At 37.3% G+C, this 24,620-nt stretch overlaps 1 protein-coding gene across 3 annotated transcripts in view; it reads left to right on the top strand.

Moving 5' to 3' along the window:
- The window catches only part of LOC125230574 (putative inorganic phosphate cotransporter), a 77,218-nt gene extending 55,802 nt beyond the window's left edge, over positions 1-21,416 (top strand). Inside the window, exons 1-11 of one of the 3 annotated variants that reach the window (XM_048135770.1) lie at positions 4,393-4,609; positions 13,026-13,201; positions 14,534-14,649; positions 15,245-15,374; positions 15,855-15,942; positions 16,725-16,951; positions 17,252-17,401; positions 19,028-19,160; positions 19,543-19,664; positions 20,506-20,625; positions 20,823-21,416. In XM_048135770.1, coding sequence (XP_047991727.1) covers positions 4,537-4,609; positions 13,026-13,201; positions 14,534-14,649; positions 15,245-15,374; positions 15,855-15,942; positions 16,725-16,951; positions 17,252-17,401; positions 19,028-19,160; positions 19,543-19,664; positions 20,506-20,625; positions 20,823-21,038 — 1,551 coding nt within the window. In that variant the 5' untranslated portion in view covers positions 4,393-4,536 and the 3' untranslated portion in view covers positions 21,039-21,416. Of the gene's footprint in view, positions 1-4,392; positions 4,610-13,025; positions 13,202-13,942; positions 13,994-14,533; positions 14,650-15,244; positions 15,375-15,854; positions 15,943-16,724; positions 16,952-17,251; positions 17,402-19,027; positions 19,161-19,542; positions 19,665-20,505; positions 20,626-20,822 lie in introns of those variants that run through there. The other 2 variants (XM_048135768.1, XM_048135771.1) reach the window with 2 other exon arrangements.
- The last annotated feature ends 3,204 nt before the right edge of the window (positions 21,417-24,620 follow it).

The following is a 24,620-nucleotide window of genomic DNA, read 5'->3' as shown; positions in this document are numbered from 1 at the left end:
AAAAGGTTTCTTGAATAAAAAAAAAGAATGAGACTAAATCGTGCATAGTGCTTGTTTGCCACCGATGTAATATGGTATAAGATAGTATATTACGGTACAGGTGGGAAAAAGAGAAAATTCACGATTCAATTAAACACGACACGACCGAGGGAGTGTCACATCGACATGAGTTACGATTTTCCTATTCGCACGTGTATCGTACGACGTTTTTCAGTACATATTATGGCCCTTTGAAGTTACGACCTGACAATGAACCACTCTGCGCATTAGTGCGGGAAAAAAGCAATACCTAATTATGTACTGAAAAAAAACTCTAATGAATCACTACACAATATAAATAAATTGTTATAATGCCTTGCAAACAAGAGATGTTTTTAACAAAATTGAAAATTGTCTCCCGGCCATTTGTCAATTTACCACGGTTGTGTAGGTACCTAATTATCATATGTTATTTTTCCTCTATAACGACGCAATATTAAATACAGAGAATGTTTTAGTACGTTTTTAATTTAATTTTATCTACATCCACATAATTCGTTTTCTACTATACCTACAGATATAGTGTAAATTCAGGGGAGAGGTAATATCAACTAGTGATTGACTATCACTCAGTGGCCCATTTCTCAAAGCTAAAAGTTACAAATTACAAGCGGAAGTCTCTTTTCAACTTGTCATATTTTCCGCTTGTAATTTGTAACTTTGAAAATGGGCCATACCGCCATAGTTCTCTTTTAAAACGTTCGATATTTGAACCGAAACAAATGACTGATCGATGAATTCCATAATCGCAAATATGATTATTTCTTTGTCACAAAATGTTCTAACAGCACGTCACCACGTGCCAATATTGATACCCGAGCACTTGAAAGATCCCAATATTGAACCGCGAGCGTAGCGAGTGGTTCAAAAAGTGGAATCTTGAGCGTTGCGAGGGTTTCAAGCACGAAGGTTAAACAAACTTTGCCACAGAGTGAAACACAAAAAATTTCACCACACCAAGACAAACAAAATACCTACTGACTATAAAACATCAAACTAAATAAATCCATCGATTTATTCAGTATTTATGATTCAAAATCATCATTTATAGGTAATTTCTACCAGCCAGCCGGCGTATCATGCTTTCAATTTTATCACGTGGATAGAGTGTTCGTCACAATTTGGCAAATATGTCAGTGACAGATGTCTTATCCACGTGGATAAGTGATAAAATTGGAAGCATGATACGCCGGCAGGTTAAGACATCAAATTATAATTTGTATGAAATTACTTTGCACTGTTGTAGATAAATGCAATTTTGCTATCTGTTTTAGAATAGCAGAGTAAGTCTTTATCAATTGGTGTGGTGAAAATGTAATTAGAGTATCGGTTGTCAATATCGAGAATAAAAATTACGAATAGCAAAAGCAGACATTCTTAATATAGGCAATTTGCTTATATAACTACTAATTATTATTACCTATGCTATTGCTTTCCTCAGGTGTAAAGTCATTTACAGGATAATCTCACAAATCATTCATGACCTACACATTCTTATAATAATGTGCACATCTTTAAGGCCATGGCATGCATTACAATTATTAATTGGTACCTAATGACAAGAAAAATGTAGATTTTTTTAAAATGAAAAAGTCTGTAAAAATATTGTTGTGGAAATAGAGGAAATGGAAAATAACAAACATTATTCGCAAGATGCTCGATTGGTGCTGCCCTCATTTTGTACTTATGCTTTTCTATACATTTTATGGAGTCTAATTAGTTCATTTCATACGGCTTCGCTTAGTCTGTTTGTTTTTCCATACTATTACTTGTATTCGGGACTATCAACGCTACTTCTACACACACGTTGTCAAATTTTTATAGGATTTTGGTATTCATATATATAATAGGGATTTCATTTTATTATCACCATTTCCTGTGTGGTGACGGGTTAAGAATTTCACCACCCCCTTTCTTCCCGTGGGTGTCGTAGAAGTCGACAGTGGGATATGCTGGCAACCTGTCACTGCAATGTCACAATTTTTGTTTTCTTTCAACCCCCTTTTTGCCAAGAGTGGCACTGAAACTTGAGTAGTTCATGTGCTCTGCCGACCCCTTTATGGGATACAGGCGTGATTGTATGTGTGTTGTATGTGTATGTGTATCACCATTACTTGTATGTCTTTCCCATCACGGAACAATGGTGTTCCGGACCTTTGGGAGGCGTGCGCGGGGCCGAAGCCAACGCGTAGAGGCCCTTTCGACACTTTAATGAAATGTAAGGGGTACACCGAGCGGATGTTGCCCTTGCCCGTATCATGGGACACACGCAGAGGCAACACCCGCCAGGGTGTAAGGACTATTTGAGAGTTAATGGAATCTAAAATGAACTGGTCTATTTTGATGAAAGTGATGGACTAAATACTGGGCTATGGATAAAAAACCGGACGCCTGCCTAATAAAACTCACCATTACTTATTATTACTCTATTTTCATAATATTTCAAAATAAACATAGGTAACACGGTCTTCGATTACTATTTCTCATGTAATAAAACAGATTAAATCGCACATATGGGTAATAAATAGGCATTTTCGCGAGAACAATCGCCAAACATTTTTTTTCTAAGGTAGGTAAATTTTATGTTTTTCCTAAGTAGGTACTCAGAATCACGAGCCCTTTCGATCTAGAGCAAAACACAACAGACAAAAAAATGGTTCCAAAATGTTCTATTATTTTGCATACTTTCCATTTTGTAACTGCTGTACAAAGTGTTTTGAAAAATGGTAACGAAGTGGAAAAAAAAATTTGTAACGCTTTTTTTACCTAATAGGATCGAAAGGGCTCGTGATTCTCAGTAGGAAAAACATTAAATTTACCTATTTTAGAAAATAAAGTTTTTATATTTATACAGTAGGTAGTTAAGGTACTTCCCGACGTTTCGAACCCTTTATAGCGTTCGTGGTCAACGGGTGACATAGTTTGGTGTTTTATTATGTTTCATAGGCTTGTTTAGTTTTTAGTCGACTGTTTTTCTTTATAATACACCGTACTTGTTGCTCGTAGTATTTACTCTTTTCAGTTGAACGTATACAGATAAGGATGGCGTGGAAGTTACCTAAATGTACCTACCATTTCGTACGGTCACAACATAGTGTTTTTTAAACTCTTTAAGTTAGTTTAATTTAGGGAATAAGTTTCACGTTTATTAAAGTTTTACTAGGTGTAGGTATGTACGAGTAGGTATGGACAACCAATTTGGATCCTGGGCCAGTCTAGAACCCTGTGTTATTTATTGACACCGTGCTTTATTTTGCCATAGTAGTCACTTTGAAGTTTATTGTGAAAAGGTTCTACAGTGGCCTAGGAACCAAGGATTCAAAGTGGTTTACTGACACAAGTTGAAATTCCCTTTATGCTTAAGTTACGATACGCCTAACACAATTATGTCGCTCAACAATATTTGATCGCAAAATATAGGTAGGTCCATATGATATGACATGACCTAGAGCACCCTAAAGCTATTTTTTTAATACCACGTCGGTGGCAAACAGGTATACGGTCCGCCTGATGGAAAGCGGTCACCGTAACTTATGGATGCCTGCAACTCAAGGGGTGTCACATGCGCGTTGCCGACCCATTAGAAACTTGTTCACTCACATATTTTTGCTACTCATATGATTTTTTTGACATTAACTTTGGTTATTAATTAGTAAGATTTTTTTGTGTACGTAATGGACTATTATTATATAATTATTGTATGTTCTAGTTATCCAGATTTACAGATAATATGGTTTTCCGCAAAAAACTTTTAAATTAACGAAATTCAATTACACATTGGTTTTGTGGTTGCGATCTACTACACTTTATCATTCGATGGATAGGCGTTGTACGTATTTCCTACTCAGTCACTATAAAAAATGGCGGCTATTCTGATAGCACTTCGATACAATCTTCGATCGAAGTAATCTAGTGTTTCATAGTAACAATACCAGACATAGGTTCATAGATCCATAGATTATTGCTAACTTGCTAATTTAAGTTTCAAAGTTCTACTTAGTTTTAAACTAATTCATACCTCGAAAGCAGGTCTTTCCCGGTCGGTATAACTATAATGTTAAAAAACTTAGGAATCTCCCCTTTACCCTAACATTAGGTAATATTAGTAAACAATGACTCGATCACGCAAAAATGATGACTTCATAACGGTATCATTGACCTTTCAACTTAACTGTAATCGGAAAAGCCTATTCTATCAGCAATTATCCACCAGAATAGTCCCTCTGACGTCACCGCATGCTAACCGCGCGTGCGCCGCTCCCCTCCCACCTCCCTACCTCGTCCACATAGGCTATCCTGAACTGAATCACTGAAACGCGCGCCGGCCGTGACACTGACAGTCTATCAACAATTCATCAACTTCTCCAAAATGTCACTTTACCGAAATTCACTCGGCTCGCTTAGTAATGTAACGTAGATTGTAAATTTGGAACGTTGATTTTAAATTTTTTAGTCGTAAATTTTTCGCGTTTTCCTTTTTTTTGCCTTTTCTTGAAAATGGTGTCAAAATCTGGACACGTGTTAGTGTGGGAGCAGGCGGGGTTAGAAGATCAGAGACCGGTTAAGGAACGTAAGTGTGTTGATAAATTGTAAAACTTGTGTTAGAATTTATTTGGTAACATTTGGATTTCTTTCAACCTCTTTTTGCCAAGAGGCACTGAAACTTAGTAGTTCATATGCTCTGCCTACCCCTTTATGGGATACACGCGTGATTATATGTATGTATGTATGTATTTTGAAGTTTAACCTTAATTACACCATACTAAAAATATGGATAAATCTCCTATTGAGCCATCCCTTGATACACTGAAATTAGACCATATGCTTTGTTGCCCTTACTGTGCGTATTAAGTCGTTGCCATGGTGACGCTAGGCCGAAAAATGTTCAGGTAGAATATCTAAACTTGGCTACAAATTCTTGTATGATTTTCCTTAGTTTCCTGTAAAATTTCCCTGAAACTTCCAAGTACTTTTCCAACTTTATGGAAACTTTCGGTAACTTGCAGATCCGTCGGTAGTTATGTACATTACATTACACAAACTGCAGAGATATTTTTTTAGTAATAAACACTCATAAGTGTTGTGTCCCTGCATCCTCACAATAATTCCTTCACTGACATTTCCACATTTTATTTTTTCAAAATTATCCATACTAATATTATAAATGGGAAAGTGTGTGTGTCTGTTTGTTTGTCCGTCTTTCACGACAAAACGGAGCGATGAATTGACGTGATTTTTTATGTGGAGATAGTTGAAGGGATGGAGAGTGACATAGGCTACTGTTTGTCTCTTTCTAACGCGAGCGAAGCCGCGGGCAAAAGCAAGTTATAAATAGTCCGTTCAGTCACTCTACAATACTCTACATATATATCTACGACCCGTCACAGTCAACTTTAATTATAATTATTATCCGCCATCGATAATATCTTAATATCCACATCGATTGACCGATATAAGCGCTTATTCTCAGAATATCGTATCTCGAGCTTTTTGTTATTCCAAATGTAAGCTTTTATATTATATGCGGAATTCGGTTCACTTTATAATTTTTCGGAGTTTCTACGCTTGGTGCCGTCAGCGTCAAAATAAACAAAAATGCTTTATTATTACATTTCAGTTAATAGTTATAGTTATTTGTTATACAAGGGGGCAAAGTTGTATTTTAACGCCGAGTGTGGAATTGAAAAACGAGCAAGTGAAAGGATTCTATAGTTGAACCACGAGCGAAGCGAGTGGTTCGAGAATAGAATCCTGAACTTGCGAGTTTTTTTAACACACGAGAAGTAAAATACATTTGCACCCGAGTGTAACACAAAACTTTTCCTCTCACTATAGCGAGGAAACTACAACGCAAAAAATGCATTTATTACTGCTTCCAGTAGTTCCACAGGTGGTAAATCATCTTTATTACTAGATTCACCTACTTTTATCAATTTTAAAGCAGTTAATTTGACTTTATTCAAGGTCAAATTACTTTACCCACTAGTGGATAAAATGCGTTTTTACCCGCTGGTATTAAAGGACAAAACACGTGTTTCCGAGCTAGTGAGGGGAAAAGTATTTTTTTATACTACGTCGGTGGCAAACAAGCATATGGCTAACTTATAATATTAACTTTTTGGGACAAAATGGAACAACCTCTAATTCATTCTTAAATCTTCTTTGACGACCGGTCTGGCCTAGCGCGTAGTGACACTGCCTGCTAAGCCGCGGTCCCGGGTTCGAATCCCGGTAAGGGCATTTATTTGTGTGATGAACACAAAAATTTGTTCCTGAGTCATGGATGTTTTCTATGTATATAAGTATGTATTTACATAAGTAAGTATAGTACAAGCTTTGCTTAGTTTGGGGAGCGGCTAGGTTGATCTGGTGTAAGGTGTCCCCCAATATTTATTTTATTTATACATATTTATACATAAGTACCATACACGGGATTTTTCAGAAGTTATTGTTACGAAACTGACAGCGACATAAGTTTTTGTTAACAACTGACGCTAATTAATGCATCCCAATTTCTGAAAATGCAAGCACAATCAGCAAATCAGCACAAATGGAGCATAATCAAAAGTACACAACTTCGATGCGAAAAATTAATTAGGCACACCTAGAAAAAAAAATTGCGCCCGACGAATAAGAAAGAAAAATTACGTTTTCTATCGACGTTACCTACCTAACGTGTGAAACGCTAAGAGAGCGTCGGCAATAGCCCGCCGACAAACATATCGGGTTACAAGTTTGTTTTGCAAGGTACAAGTTCCAATTGCTACTCATACTGTGCCTAAAACCTAACAAAACGGACATTTTGAATTGTCAATATACATTTTGTCTATTTCACATACAGTCAGCAGCAGAAGTTCCGTAACAGGCAAGGTGTTCACAATGATCCTAACACGCTCTTAATGTCTTAAAAATAAGATCGTGTCAAGTTCATTTTGAACACCTTTCCCGTTACGGAACTTCTGCTGCGGACTGTACATGTCTTCGGCTAGTGGAAAATATTGGGTTCTACTCAAAACATAGTCGCACCGTACAGTCAACCAATTGGAACCCTAGGCCACTGTAGAACTATGTCATAGTGACGTTATAAATCTGATTGTAAGTATTACTGCTTGTCATTTTGACGTGGTTGTAGAGTGGCCTAGGTTCCAATTGGTTGACTGTACCATAAGGGTTCCGTTTGTACCTTTTTGGTTGGGAAACCCTAAAAATCTAAACCATATTACCTAATTCTAAGTATCGGGATAGATTTTTAAAAGGTACACTAAGGTACATTTGAAAGGTATAAGATACATTTATTCCCATGTAGTAAAAAATCGAATACGTACTTAGACTGGATATTTTTCCGTCTAATAACTAATATAAATAACATTAACGTACCACAGATAGCACAGACAACATTTGTAACCTACGTAATACGGCATCACTACAGGCTGTAGGTAGAATCGCCATCAAATATACTTATAATTTGTTAGCGCACCGTCATGGCACTCATGACGTGAAAAAAATTGTACCTAACAAATTGTATAAGCGACCTCCTACCTACCTACATTAATTGCTGCGCCCATCAGGGCTTCATGTGTCATTTGTGTACCTACCTATACTTTTAAGTACTTGTAAAACCTGTAATGTACATGTGAATTTCAATAAATAAATACAATACAATACAATAAATAAATATATAACTGAGATGCCGAGGTGCTCTAAAATTTCTCATATCATTTGCATACATCAAGTCCCAGACTGGCATCTTATTAAGAAATAAAAGCCACGCCATGACATTCTGATAAAATATTTAATGATAATCAAACCCCATGATCTCATAGGTCACCTCGTTATAAGTTATCAATGGATGGACATATATGTATGCCTCATGAAAAGCCACGGTGTAAAAGAAATGCTACGCATTATTTTGTTTATTTATAGTACATGCCTGAATCCCATGATACTATGCCATAAAGGAGTCAAGGTTCAAAATAAGTTTAATAATTCTGTAGCAACTTTTGTTTATGGAGATCTATCAGATCACATTTGTTTGCTTACAATACAAAGAGTCAAGAGACCATTCATCATAACTTTTTGTATAAACAAACACATCGTTTGAAGTCATGTGCTCATGTGTAGACAGGTAACCGCTATGACATGGAGGCATATCGTCACTACTTTAAAAAAAAACTTGTATCTTCGTCTGTCAATAAAAATAAAATTGTAGTAAGTATGTATGGAATGCATATAGACTTACTGCGTTTTAACTTTGAGAAGCAGCGTGAGATACGAGATTTTTTCAAAGTATTGAGAATGTCATTGTTTTAATGCACACAATAAAATTTATTTTCGATATCTGTCAACAAAGACATAAATATCAGTAATTGCATCATAAGTACGTGTTCACATTACCTGATCCGATATCGGATGTAGGACCGATATCCCATACATTTAACCCGCCATCTTTGATTTTAGCCTTTGAAATCCTTCCGACATCCGATATCGGATCGGATAATGTGAAAACGCACTTAAGTAGCGTTTAAAAGGTTAAATCACATCACTATACTTATTATGATGGAAAACCTGACGTGGATTTTTTTCTATTATTTAAATTTAAAAGTATTTGTCAACAAATGGAATTGAATCTGAATAGCTTGAAAAACAAGCTGACTGTGCTTACAGCCTGTGACAAACACAATAGGGTCGACCTTGGCCGTGAGACTGAGCCTAGATTACTGCCAGATTATTACATAGATACCTAAACTTATTTTATTACTAGCTTTTGCCCGCGGCTTCGCTCGCGTTAGAAAGAGACAAAAGTAGCCTATGTCACTCTCCATCCCTTCAACTATCTCCACCTAAAATATCACGTCATTTCGTCGCTCCGTTTTGCCGTGAAAGACGGACAATAGTTATTTGTTATACAAGGGGGCAAAGTTGTATTTTAACGCCGAGTGTGGAAGTGAAAAACGAGCAAGTGAAAGGATTCTACAGTTGAACCACGAGCGAAGCGAGTGGTTCAAGAATAGAATCCTGAACTTGCGAGTTTTTTAACACACGAGAAGTAAAATACATTTGCACCCGAGTGTAACACAAAACTTTTCCCCTCACTATAGCGAGGAAACTACAACGCAAAAAATGCGTTTATCACTGCTTCCAATAGTTCCACAGGTGGTAAATCATCTTTATTGCTAGATTCACCTATTTTTATCACTTTTAAAGCAGTTATTTTGACTTTATTCAAGGTCAAATTACTTTACCCACTAGTGGATAAAATGCGTTTTTACCCGCTGGTATTAAAGGACAAAACACGTGTTTCCGAGCTAGTGAGGGGAAAACAAACATACACACACACTTTGCCATTTATAATATTAGTATGGATTATGTATTTTATTTTTTGGTTTTATTTGACATATTGTCCGTCTGTCACATCACGAAGCTTTTATAAACGCAATTCAGCTAAAAGCTTGACGTTTTTTCTCTAATCCATACTAACATTATAAATGGGAAAGTCCTTCACGGCAAATCGGAGCGACGAATTGTCGTGATTTTTTAAGTGGAGATAGTTGAAGGGATGGAGAGTGACATAGGCTACTTTTTGTTTCTTTTTAACGCGAGAGAAGCCACGGCAAAAGGTAGTAATATATATAGCTAGAGACGTAGAGCATAAAAAGCGAAAATGTTCAATAAATCCCAAATGCCAAAGCAAAGACGCAGCCAAGATTTTTTCGCGCGTCTAGACGCTTAATGACAGGCTTGCGCAATAGAACGTCATAGTTTTCCGAAGTATAACTAATATGATATACGAGTAGGATAAGATCTTACGCTTCTATTGAACAGCCTTTCCAAATACTCACGATAGATAAAACCAGTATAAGTCTTGACCTAAAATAGTTCAAATTGTGGGATCATATTATACTAGACAAAACTCACAGACGAGCATTTCTTTTTTTTTTTTGCTACTTTTATTAAGTGTGATATTTAGGAAAAAAAATGCTATTTCTACTCAGAATTATTAGCTTTTTCAATCCTAGTAGTTAAAAAAATTGTCCCATACGATTTTTTTCTTAGTTTGTTACATGTTGTTGGGGTAACAGAAGAGTAAACTAACAAAAATGTATGGAAATTCTGGGACACTTTTTGTCTCCCAGTGAGATTGATAGTACTCGTGATTCTGAGTACAATTGACCTAAAATTCCCTAAAACAATCAAAAATTTTTTATTGGCAAAAAAAAAAGAAATGCTCAGACAAGAAGTTTTTTTTTAAGAATGTGTGCCAGCAGACGGCACACGGCCCATGCGTGAGGAGAAAAATTAACGACCACCCACCTCGTGACGTCACATACTCGTGAGGGGTCATTTGCACTACAGTTTTACGCACGTGCTTCAGTTGTGTAATATTTTTAGAGTTACACGATTCTTACCGCCGCGCCGTCATTCAACTGAATTCAAGTCTTTTTTTTTAAAGAAAAAAAAAACAGTTACATAGTACCTTAAATTAGCAAGCAAGAGCACAGGCCGCAGCCATACAACATCTTATTGGTTGCATTTCAAATGCTTCATTCACTGACTGCAATTTGCGACTTTAGTTATACTTATGAAGGAGGTTATCAGTAATTAAATAGAATATTTATTTTCTCTTATAGGTATTTCAAAGCATTTTAAGTTCTGCTCTATGTCATTATCACTAAAATTAAATATGTAATCCTCCTTGCGTTATCCCGGCATTTGCCACGGTTCATGGGAGCCTAGGGTCCGCTTTTACAACGAATCCCAGGATTTGGCCTAGGTCCTTGGAATTAGTCCGGTTTCCTCAGGATGTTTTCCTTCACCGAAAAGCGACTGGCAAATATCAAATATTAGATATAAAAGGGTATATTATAAATACCTAGTAATTAGGTACCTATTAACGATAGTACCTATTTACGTTATCGATTAACGTACTAACCACACTTATAGCTACTGTTCAAGATGCGGTTAATACAGATTGAAAGGAGTGCAATTACTGCATCTCGAATGGATGATAAACACGGCCAAGTGTGTGAGTGGGCGCCATTTCAGTCATTTGTGTCGTTAGATTGATTGCGCAGGGGACGCAGGGCGTGTTTACATTATTTGATGCCGCCGCTGAAAGAGTAATCAAGGGAGTGGAATGCGTTTCAGGATTTTCCATGGAAATACAAAATGTTTTAGTGACTTTTACTGGAGTGTCTATTTAAATCCAAAAACGTTCAGTCGTCTAGAACCACTGACCACCCAACTAGACGGCCCTTACAGGTGCCGTAGCCGAATGGCATTTCTGCGACGCGAGACGAAAACGAAACGCCGCGAAAGGTAATCTGGCTCTGTCGCGCCAATACGCAAGAGCGATAGAGATAGGTATCTACGAGCGTTTTGTTTCGTGAGCGTTTGTGCCATTCGGCTACGTACCCAGGGCGATTCGCGGTCACCAAGCAATCCAAGCATATGAAAAATCAGGCATATAAAAGTTTGAACGCGCGCGACACCGGTCACCGGCGCCCAAGTATTATACGACCCGCCAACAGTGTTCATGTCAGGTGGTTGTTCTGTGTCTAATTTACCTTCTGCCAGTGCAGGAATAAAGAAGGTACCTATTACTTACTGAAATATTTAGGACATATTTTTATGAAATGATATGTCTTCATAAAAATTGAGGGTCCTAATATCTAACATGGATTCTTTGTTTTTACCTAATAATGACCCAGATATATTCAGCGACAAAGTAGAGTCATTTAATATCTGAAATTCCTAATTTTAATTAGGTATACATTAAGTGAGAAATTTTTCACTCACACATATGATTTTAGGTTATCGCGAATAGTGTATCAGCAACCAATCTAATTTACATAGGAATTAGAGATATTTAGTAGGAAATATGCCCACTAGTTAATTAATGTTTTAAGTACTAATATACTAAATAATTGGCATCTTGGCACTCTGCGATCATTTGCGGTTGGCGAGCCAAGACCGGCTGTGCCCGTGACGCCATTTCTATCAGATTTGTGTGAAATATGACGAGGAAATGCTCTGCCAAAAACTGTTAATATTATATGACTAATTTCCTTACTCTTGATATGTTCATTTAACTACGATTATTCAACAACAACAACAACATCGTAGGCCACGTCTTTGCCTTTGGCTAGTCTGTGGTCAAGAGTAAGCCCATTTATAATTTATAATAAAACAGGTGCATAGGTAACAGTATTTATTAATTATCCGATCACATACTAATACTACGTGACATAGACATAGACATTTTATTAATAATACTATAAATATTACACGTTTATCAATAAAATTATTTAACAGCAATTAAATTAAGATTATTACAATTTCAGTCTAGTTATAATTTCGAATATTTAATTGAAAGATGCATTCATTGATTATATTACATATGATATGTCATTTAGATTTGTTAATTTGATTTTATACATAATTATTATTTTATTCTAATATAAGTTATTTGGTAGGTCAAAGAAATCTTTTATGTCAGTCGTGTCAAAATAAGGTGCATTAGGGTAATTTCGAATGACAGAAATACTCAGGTAATTTCGAAAGTGGAATCTTGATATGATGGAAATAATGGTGATTTTTATGTGAGTTTAGAAATTACCATAGTGCACCTTAATTTTAAACTTTAAAGTTAACCTCATTGAAAAAATATTAGAGTTGGTATCACCAGTTCACCTAGTTGTTTATTTTTGATTAACATGTTTTGATTTTGTGATAAAACCTACTGATTTATCTATTTCGGTTTCATAGAAAAGTTCGTCGTTAGGTGACCTTTCCACATTAATATATACTTATCGACCAACACCAATTAATATATCGTTGTGGTTTAGTAAATACAACTAGTATTTTTTAAGCGAATTTTCCCTAATATTGGTGTAATGGTCTGATATCGAAAAAAAAATATTTTTTAAACTAAACCCACGCAACGCCAAAATTTTTTACAAATATTTAAATTCCATTTCTTGTTCCAGGGGGTCTCGGCATGCGGCACTTCGTCACGTTCATGTTGTTCCTCGGCATGGCCAACGCGTACGTCATGCGGACCAACATGTCTGTGGCCATCGTGGCCATGGTCAACCACACGGCGCTACCGACTACCCACGAGGCCATGGATGACGAGTGCGGGGTGGACACAGGGAACCACACTGTAAGTAGAACCATGTATGTGTGTTGTTGCCATGGGCAACCACACGGCGCTGCCGACAACCCACGGATGTTGAATGCGGGGTGGACACTGGGAACCACACTATAAATAATAATAAATATTATAGGACATTCTTACACAGATTGACTGAGGCCCACGGTAAGCTCAAGAAGGTTTGTGTTGTGGGTACTCAGACAACGATATATATAATACTAGCGACCCGCCCCGACTTCGCACGGGTACTATACCTACATGTAAACCTTCCTCTAGAATCACTCTATCTATTAAAAAAAACCGCATCAAAATCCGTTGCGTAATTTTAAAGATTTAAGCATACATAGGGACATAGGGACAGAGAAAGCGACTTTGTTTTATACTATGTAGTGATATAAATACATACATAGAAAACATCCATGACTCGGGAACAAATAACTGTGCTCATCACACAAATAAATGCCCTTACCGGGATGCGAACCCGGGACCGCGGCACAGCAGGCAGGGTCACTACTGACTGCGCCAGACCGGTCGTCTGGAAGTAGAACATGACTGTATTTTATAGGTATTAGTATATAGTAAGTAGTAAGGCACCAAGCGAGAACATGTTTGTAGTGGCCATAGGCAACCACAGAGCTGACAACCCATGGGAGAGTGGACACTAGGAACCACACTGTAAGTATTAGAACTAAGATGTCTACTGTCTAATATTTACTAGTCAAGAAGTCAACCACATGGCGCTGCCGGCAACCCCCGAAGCCACGGATGAATGAGTGCGGGGTGGACACTGGGAACCACACTGTAAGCGGAACCAACATGCCTGTCGATAGTAACCATGGGCAACCGTGCTATAGGTACTAACAACAGTAATAAGAAACAACCCACGAGGCCACAGGAATACAGTGTGGACACTAGGAACCACACTGTAAGTAGAACATGTCTGTCTGTAGAAGCTATGCAAGTCAAGCAAGCGGTACTAGCAACCCACGACCCACGAGGCCACGGATGACGAGCGTGGAGTGGATACTAGAAACTACACCATAACTATAAACAATGGATTGCATGGGCATTATATATGGACCACCATCACAGGTGCCGACAAAATTATTAATTAAGTACAATTTAATTTCTTTTGTAACAGGGGGGTTGTAGGTATCTTGATAATCATAACAATGTGGGTAGACTAAGCTATGTATGAATAAATTGGTTTATGCTCGGTAATGGTCGTTTCCATATCTCCTGACACCTATGTTTAAATTGTATAACTTCGGGAATATCACCTACGTTTAGATGCGATCCACTTCATACCACTCGACTTATTTCTCTCTCTTTCTTTCACAGTCGACACAGCAAGACGGGTCGTTTGTGTGGAGTTCCACTCTGCAGGGCTACATCCTATCGTCGTTCTTCTACGGATACGTCATAACGCAGATCCCGTTTGGAATTTTATCAAAAAGGTACGAAGATGTTTCAGTCAACAATATTTAGAAGAGATGTCTTCCTGCTACCCTTTGCTATTCAAGATAATGTCATCGCATTTGTAATTCTGAGAATGGAACTGATGGGATGGTGGGGGCAACGCAGTAATTTATTGTATGATCTATATCTGAGCTACCAGTTCGAGTCGTGGCGTTTACTGACAAAAGTTTAGTTTTTATCGATACAATTGTCACATTGAACTTTTAAAATGGCCTCGACAATACTAGCCTACAGCAATCTCCAAAAAGTAAATTGGTCGTTTTCGACCATGGTCTTTGCTTCAGCGTAGTTTGGGGTGCCTTTTCACCAGGCAGGCAATTATGGTCGCGCGATAAATGATAAAACATCTGGCCGTCCCTTACTGATAGTGCGATAGGGACGGCCTGATATTTTATCGTCTATCGCGCGACCATGCTACCCGTGCAGTACTATGTAATTATGTGGTTATGTGTGATATCCATCGATCAGAAGTTGAACCTGTTTTCGCCAGTGCTGAGCTATGTGGATCAATAAGGTGATTGATGGATATCAAACACCAGTGATATGAAAATATTTTATCACTTAATCTTTTAGGTTCGGAGCTCGCTTCTTCCTTGGTGTTGGCATGTTGATCAACTCAGTTTTCGGCTTACTGGTGCCCATTGCGGCTGCGAGAGGCTACCAGTGGCTCATCTTGGTCCGTTTCATCCAGGGTCTTGGTGAGGTGAGTTTTCCTTCTTTATGTTGTAGGGAAAGATTCAAAGAAGCAAAAGGTTCCTTACTGAAGGAATTTCATAGGAGCTGTTTTTGTCCACCGAAATCTTAAGCATTGAACAGCGTTTTCCGATGACGTAAGATAAGTCGGTTACATCGATGTAACTCAAAATTGAATGTGGTGTTGACAACTGAAAAACTGTTAGTGTGGATTGCCGAATAAATAAAAGTTTTGGGGTTCAACGAACGGATTTTATGCACCCTCTAGGCTGCAACAGGTGCTAAAATATTTGTATCCACATCATTCTGAAAGAGAAATGACATATTGTTACATAAACAAATGAAAACTGATGGTGATGGTATAGGTACCTACAAAGTGAAACAAATGTCACTTTATTGTCCCGTGAAATGGACTAGTAAATGGTCCTTGCATTAGACTTTTATCCTTGCTTGAGACATCATTGACTGATAGTTTTCTTCAAATTTGCAGGGTCCGATTGTCCCATGCTCTCACGCCATGTTGGCCAAGTGGATTCCACCCAACGAGAGGAGTAGAATGGGAGCCGCTGTATATGCTGGTAAGTCACATTTGTACACCAAATCTAATCCTGAAATACTAATAGGACTACGACAACACATAGATGCCATTAGGCATTAAGTTCGCCATTTGTACTTACATTTTTGTTTTATTTGTGCAATAAAGTTTAAATAAATAAATAGATACTTTAAGATGTGCTATGCGCTAAATAATTAGGCAAACATGTAGTCAATAATTAGGCAAACAGGTACGTACCTAAAATAATAGTAATATTGTGTAGTCCTGTCTAGTTCGTTAATTTTATTCAATTTACCTATATAGTTGTGTATGTATATATAGTTTAATGTAATGAAACCTATAACTTACATGTTTGGTTTACCTGTTAGTGTAAGTTGGTTAATAATAAATGAAATAAATGAAATGAAAATGTTGCGGTCGTATGAAATCATGACTTTCCAATTACCAACTTCAAATGTCGAAATTGATTTGTTTAGTCAGTGGATCATGTTTGTCCGATATTTTTTTATAAACGGCATGATAATTACTCAGGGGTGTTAACACATCCGGTCAACCTTTCGAAAAAACGAATTCATTATTGCGTTCAAGAATTAACTTTATATTTAGCTCTTAAGCGGACACGTCCAACATCTTTACTTTACCTACACATTATATTAAGTAATGTTTAAAATTATGAAACGAGACCCGAACTCCCTACTCCAGTTTACCCGGTCGGGTATACTGGAGTATCATTAGGGTAGGTATACAGATACAGCTCACTTACTACCTAACTCGACTCAAATATGATGACCATTTTCTCTACAGGAGCACAATTCGGCACGGTCATCTCAATGCCTCTCTCCGGTCTCCTCTCCGAATACGGTTTCTCCGGCGGCTGGCCGTCCATATTCTACGTGTTCGGTCTCGTGGGTACTGTCTGGTCGCTGGCCTTCCTCTTCTTGGTGTCTGAGGACCCAGAGCATTGCAAGGGGATTAAGGAAGCTGAGAAGAAATATATTCTGAGCTCGCTTTGGGGCGATGCTGGGTCTAGCGTGAGTATTTAATTTTATTTAGGTTAATATAGTTTTTGATCGGAAACCGGATCGAATAGCTTAACCTGACTCAGAGGCACTCTCCTCTATAGGCCCTTACCGAATCACAATTGATCTTGACACTTGATTAATTGGGAGGCATTTGACAATCGCTACAGCTGCTACAAGCATTTCTTATCTACTTAATATTTATGATGATGAAGTTTTTTAATCCACAGAAGATAGGTTTAATAAAGATCAGTGTACTAAAGACAGCGATGTCTAAATTTATACTAAAGTGAATAATTTTCACATTTCTAGTCACCTCCGATCCCGTGGAGCAAGATCCTGCTGTCTATGCCATTCTGGGCGATCATGCTGGCACATATGGGCCAGAACTACGGCTACGAGACCCTCATGACAGAACTGCCTACGTTCATGCGACAAGTGCTGCATTTCTCCATCAAGGATGTAAGTATACCTATAAACCCTGAAAAGGCTTCTCACGCTAGTTGAGGGTAATTACACGACCAAATTACGAGGTTAACAACAGGTCGCAGTACGCTTGGTTTTGTACTTATTTGGTTGGGTAACCAACAAATGTAACTACCCGAAAACGTACATATTTAATTATTCGTTTACGTTTTCTTAAATGCCTATAAGTACATATGAGAGTATAAATAAAAGTCAAGATGACAATTATTTAGATAGGTATCTAGATTTGCAATCAAAAGTCAGGTCCGGAAAGAAGAATCGTAGAATGTATTGAATACTTTTTCAAGATTCTTTTCTTTGCGATTCGAGTCTGTGCACTCTTGACACAACAATCAAGAAACAATCGAATTTATACACAGAGTTTTAAAATACGATCAAAAACTAAGTAGATCACAAAGTGCAATCACGCTTCGAGCTCAACTCAATTATCCAATTGACCGACGCTGAACCTGCGACCCCATGTCAAATGTTCATGCCGCGATTGTCGCGAAGCCAGAGTACCTACAAGAGACGAAATTTTAACGAGTCTAGCTAGATGAAACTGCTAATTGATAAATGATTAAGTCTGTCAAATTGAATCAATTGAGCCATCAAACTCTGCTGGTACCTACTAGACTTAGACTAGACTAGAATAACCTAATGTTCTAATTGCGTTCAAAACTGTGTGTCGAATGTTGCGAGGTAGGTATCACACGCTAAACAAAGATCTGTGTCGAAGTTATACAAAGGCTTAATAGTCTAGTTGCTCATAACATAATGCTCATCTATGATCACTATGCAATATGACTTCCGTCCGTAGACGGGTTTGAAACAGTATAGTAGAAAGGTAGAAACCTGGGCTTAACGCAGGTTAACTAACGTACAGATGGTCAACCAAATCTTGGCACTAAAAAGGCGACAAATATAAAAAAAATAGGGTAAGTGTAATCATCGATGAGCCATCACGCCTAAATTTTTTTTTAGTGCCATTAGATTAATTCTCATTTAGTGCCAAGATTTGATTGGCCTGACCGTCTATAGATTGACTTTGAACGTACTAACTTATTTCCATAGATTTAGAATTATTAAACTAGATTGTTTAGTTAGGTCAAAAAGTGTGTCCACATGAGAGGTAATTGTTTGGGCTGGTGTCCCTCTCGCACTTATTGACAATGTCAACATTAGTCAGTGACGTCATCACTGTCATACATTGGGGATACCAGTCAATTTTCAAAGTTATTACCAAATCTACTAATACCCATTTGAACATATTTTTTAATTATACATATCTTTGATTTACTGGCATCAAAATAATTACATTATAATTATTTCCAAATTTTTTGAAATATATCGAAACCCTAGATTGAATATAACATTAAAATAAAATAAGAAGTTATAAAGTCAGGTAATATACAGATAAAAATACTACTACTATGGTAACCTCATTAACACTGGCAACACGTGCGAGAGGGACACCAGCCCAAACAATGCCCTCTCATGTGGACCGTTTTCGCTAGTCTGATACGATCGACTTTCTGTTTCAGTAATAAGGTTAAATTTCGTATGGCAAAAAATGTGATTGAGCTATCCCGTGTAAAGATCTTTGCTTATTTCTCTTTACAGAACGGCTTCGTGTCCGCCCTCCCGTATCTGTGCATGTGGCTGTTTTCGATGTTCATCTCCGTGGTCGCTGACTGGATGTTGTCCAGTGGACGCTTCAACCACACGCAAGTCAGGAAGATCATCAACAGTATTGGTGAGTTTCATATACGGGTATCTAGCACGTAATAATGGTCACAATGATATTTTGGTTTTATATGAAACGGTTGTGACGTGCAGGCAAAAGAGCCTATCATACAGAGTTGGAGGAACTGTCATCTAGACCATTTTTGTGTGTGGAATCTGGAAAATAAAGGAATCCCGGCTTCTAGTCTACTATCAACATTATCTAGTCATCATCATCATAGTCGGTTTAAAGCCCAATTAGCCTCATAACTCGTAAGCGTGTGCAACGTATGATCTCTCCAAATTTGACGTACCATTGAGGTGTGAAATTCGGCAGAAATTGTGTCGTTTTACACTGATGCTTCATTTTTATTTGAATTACAAAATTAATTTTAAAATCTATTCTTTCCCAGGTGAATACGGTCCCGCCATCGGTCTCTTCATCGCCGCCAACACCGGCTGCGATAAGTCCGCCACCGTCGCCATTCTGGCCATCGGTGTTGGTCTCAACGGCGGTATCTACTCTGGTTTCAAGGTAAGATTTATTTACTTATAATTCTTATAAGTACTTACTCGTACTTATAAATTCAATCTGGGACTGAAAAGTTCACATATTTGTGTCTCAGAATAAATTTCAAAAGTAAAAAAAATATTGCCTTGGGTTAATTTTGAACTCACGGACTTTGGATCGATACTTCACCGGTCTGCCAATTGAGCTACCTAGATCCCTTTCGCCCATATGGACCAATCGGATAACTTAGCGACATCTAGATCTTACACTTCTTAAACGCCGCGGCTACTGGAGTTTTAAGTCAAATTGGAATCTCACCAGAATGCGATGTGCTAACCATACTTAATTATAGATTGCAAACGTTTCTGCCTATTATAGTTATTTGTTATACAATGGGGCAAAGTTGTAGTTTAACGCCGAGTGTGGAATTGAGAAACGAGCAAGTGAAAGGATTCTATAGTTGAACCACGAGCGAAGCGAGTGGTTCGAGAATAGAATCCTGAACGTGCGAGTTTTTTAACACACGAGAAGTAAAATACATTTGCACCCGAGTGTAACACAAAACTTTTCCCCTCACTATAGCGAGGAAACTACAACGCAAAAAATGTGTTTATCACTGCTTCCAGTAGTTCCACAGGTGGTAAATCATCTTTATTACTAGATTCACCTACTTTTATCAATTTTAAAGCAGTTAATTTGACTTTATTCAAGGTCAAATTACTTTACCCACTAGTGGATAAAATGCGTTTTTACCCGCTGGTATTAAAGGACAAAACACGTGTTTCCGAGCTAGTGAGGGGAAAAAACATTACTAACCCACACAGTATAAAGTGCATGGTTAAAATCCCACTTGTGATATTTTCAGGTGAACCACTTGGACATCTCGCCACGATTCGCAGGCATCCTGATGGCGTTCACCAATTGTCTCGCCAACCTGACGGGTCTGCTGGCGCCCATTGTCGCTGGATACATCATTGAGGGCAATGTAAGTTGTGATTATTTTACTGTGACAAAGCAAGTTAATTTGGCTGCGATTTTAATAACCATAAGCCATCTACTTTAGCTCATCGCTCACACATATTAGGTACCTACACTTGATACGCTAGGAAGTCTTTTTAATTCCTTTTAGACTTGGCACATTGATTTTTACTCTTGTCTAATAAAACATCTATTCTCTTTCAGCCATCGCAAGCTCAATGGCGCAAAGTATTCTACATCGCTGGGGGTATCTATATATTCGCAGCTACCTTCTATAACGTGTTCGGTTCCGGCCGAAGACAAGAGTGGGACAACCCTGCCGAAGACGCGGCCCTGGCCCAGAAGGCGGCGGATAAGAAACAAGCCAAGCTAGACAAGAAAATGCCGCAAGTCAGCAGTGAAGCTGAGACAGCACAGTGAGAGTTCAAAATGGCGGATTGCGTTAGAGTTGCCAGCAGTAAAAAATAAATGAGTTTAAAACTGTTTTTTTTTTATTTGATAGCACTTTAAATGTTGTAATTTTTATTGCAAAAGAAATGGTAAGATAGAAAGCAACTTTAGCGCAATTCGGTCCGTAAGTTTAGTGAATGACATTAAATTTTAAAAATTAGGTAAAATAAGATTTTATTGTTTCCCGCGGATTTTAGGGTTGTGTTAAGTTCTCCCGATATGAGTTTATTTTTTCTTTATTATTTTCTGAAACAATAGTTATTTGTATTGGCAAGGGGGCAAAGTTGTATTTTAACGCCGAGTGTGGAATTGAAAAACGAGCAAGTGAAAGGATTCTATAGTTGAACCACGAGCGAAGCGAGTGGTTCGAGAATAGAATCCTGAACTTGCGAGTTTTTTAACACACGAGAAGTAAAATACATTTGCACCCGAGTGTTACACAAAACTTTCCCCCTCACTATAGCGAGGAAACTACAACGCAAAAAATGCGTTTATCACTGCTTCCAGTAGTTCCACAGGTGGTAAATCATCTTTATTACTAGATTCACCTACTTTTATCAATTATAAACCAGTTAATTTGACTTTATTCAAGGTCAAATTACTTTACCCACTAGTGGATAAAATGCGTTTTTACCCGTTGGTATTAAAGGACAAAACACGTGTTTCCGAGCTAGTGAGGGGAAAATGAATTTATTTTACTGTACTGTACTATTCATTGTTTTTTTTTTGCATTTAATTCGTTGCTATAGTACCTTACTCAATGAATCGTGGTGTGGTACGTAATTATTAGTGGATTTAAATAAATATTGTCAAATACGTACACGTCTCTCATAGTATTTAAAAAAAATACTTAAAGAGATGCACATCAACTAGGCTGTGATATTACAGAAGGAATTTGAATATTTCGCAATGCTCTCAGGCTCAAAAGCTAAGATGATCGTTGTTTTTCAAATATCCCGAGAACTTGTATCGGGTGAACGAAAAAGGAAAACGCTATTTATTTATTATTACCATACCTAGTATTGTTATTAGTTACTAAACGCTTGAAGAATATAAGAGACGAGTGAAAGGTGAATATGGGTCCAACCTGCTGGTCTACTTGATTTCATTCAAAATACATGTGTCTTAAATGCAAATAACTACTTTTGTCGTATTTTGAATGTAATTACTTTAATATTACTACAGTAGATTGGGTTAAATACGTAAAATAATTACTTACTTACTATATTATTCTTACTCTATGACTTCAAGAAGAAATGCAGAGTTACATAAGTCATTTATTTTTTTAATACTTTAGTCAGTTGTAGTAATATTTAAGATATATTGGTGTACCTACATTTTATTAAATTCGTTACCGTCCGAGCCAGTGACATAATTATTGTATATTGCATCGTACCTACCCTCGCATTAACTTTAGGAAATGTAATTTCTCAAAAAATACTACGTAACTACTTTTAGATCCATATAGAGATATTATATCGTCAGATAACGGCTTTTATTAGTGAAATCTGTCTTGATGTTTAATAATTATTCATCATTATTCACTGTTTATTTCGTTCTGTTACAACTAGATAGTATCTATAGTAAAACTCGTTATGGATAACGATAACGTAACGATACGTAGTATACTTTCTGAGAATGCTCATAATTTATACATCCCATGATTGTAAAATTTTTAGGTGCCATGATTATAAACTGTTATAATGGAATTCGAATTTACGTCATTATCATTGTATCATTTGTTTATCGTTTGGCAAAATTGGCATATATTTTTAATTCCTTATTCATGTGCCAAACGTGTTGTAAGTTTTTTATTTCACTGTTCGTTGGAAGCGAATGTTGTTGCATAAGATAAGTCGTTATGTTTATGAATAAGTAAATCTAATATATTACGGTATTAGTTTAGTTTTTGTGACGTCATTTGACGCTATACGCCCAGAGCTATTGTGATTGTATTATATCTAAGGTGTAATGTAGAAAAAACACTGGCCATCGAGAGGAAAAAAACTCTACCTAGTTCAAAACTGTAACACCAAATGGCCAGTGGCATAAATAATAAGTATCGAAACTTGTTATGATTAAAAAATAGTCTGTTAATGGTTATAGTTAAAATTCCCGCTATTCCGTACGGTATGGTTGGCCAGACTATACGTATTCTGTGATCTTGTCAGAGAAAAGTTCTTGTGCCTTCAATTAGGACCATATTTCGTATTCCAGTTTTTAAATCGTAAAGAAACAAATGCCTTCAAATAATAATAATACACATTTTAAACAGTTACCTCTTTTAAATTCGTAAATACATTAAAATGTATAAACTAAAAAGCAGTTTTATTTAATAAAACTTTCCCTCGTTGCATTGCACAGTCACGTCATCATTAACTTTAAGCTAGAAACATGGACGAAAGTATTTAAATAATTAAAAAAAAATAGGAACTTCACTTGATATGGTAAATAGCACAGAAAGTTGAGTAAGTATTACTAATATCTACTAGCGACTTTCGTTCCGGAGGTCGCGGGTTCGAACCCCGGCCGCACCAATGAGTTTTTTGGAATTTATGTGCGAAATGTCATTTGATATTTTGCCAGTCGCTTTTCGGTGAAGGAAAACATCGTGAGAAACCGGACTAATTCCAATAAGGTCTAGTTTACCCTTCGGGTTGGAAGGTCAGATGGCAGTCGCTTTCGTAAAAACTAGTGCCTACGCCAAATCTTGGGATTAGTTGTCAAAGGGACCCCAGGCTCCATGAGCCGTGGCTAATGCCGAGATAACTCAAGGAGGATGATGAGACATATGTAACTCCGTATAGACGGATAAAGTCTAAGAAAAAAACGTACCTCAAAACCATAATGAAAAAGGTACGGTGGCCAAGATGGCGTTACACCTTCGGGGAACGCTCAGCTAGATGGCGCTAAAAAAATATTTGACATTTTAACACACATATCATGGGCCAAATTGTCAAAACTGAGGTTCAAAAGTTTTAAGCAAGTGTCGTGAGATGGCAGTCTACGCACTGTGATTACACATTTTACTTTGACAGTAACTCTCTTTGGTACCATCAATTTTCATTATGGTTTTGAGGTACGTTTTTTTCTTAGACTTTATCCGTCTATACGGAGTTACATATGTCTTTGGTCATACAGAAAAAGGTACGGTGGCCTAGATGGCATTGCACCTTTGGGATACGCTAAGCTAGATGGCGCTAATATTAATATTTGACATTTTAATACACATCAAGCTAAGAATTATCAAAGACTTATATAACTCCGTAAAGACCGCTAAAGTCTAAGAAAAAAACGTACCTCAAAACCATACAGAAAAAGGTACGGTAAGCTAGATGGCGATATACCTTTGGGGTACGCTCGGCTAGATGGCGCTAATATTAATATTTGACATTTTAACACATATCAAGCTAAGGAGGTTCAAAAGTTTTAAGCCTGTGTCGAGAGATGGCAGTCTATGCACTGTGATTACACGTTTTACTTTGACAGTAATTCTCTATAATACTCGATCCTCTTTATATCTAAGAATATGGGCCAAATTGTCAAAACTGA

Source organism: Leguminivora glycinivorella, chromosome 10, assembly GCF_023078275.1.
Source record: "Leguminivora glycinivorella isolate SPB_JAAS2020 chromosome 10, LegGlyc_1.1, whole genome shotgun sequence".
Taxonomy (NCBI): Eukaryota; Metazoa; Arthropoda; class Insecta; order Lepidoptera; family Tortricidae; genus Leguminivora; species Leguminivora glycinivorella.
Note: the sequence above shows the minus strand (reverse complement) of the source record. Positions and strands in the feature narration are given on the sequence as shown.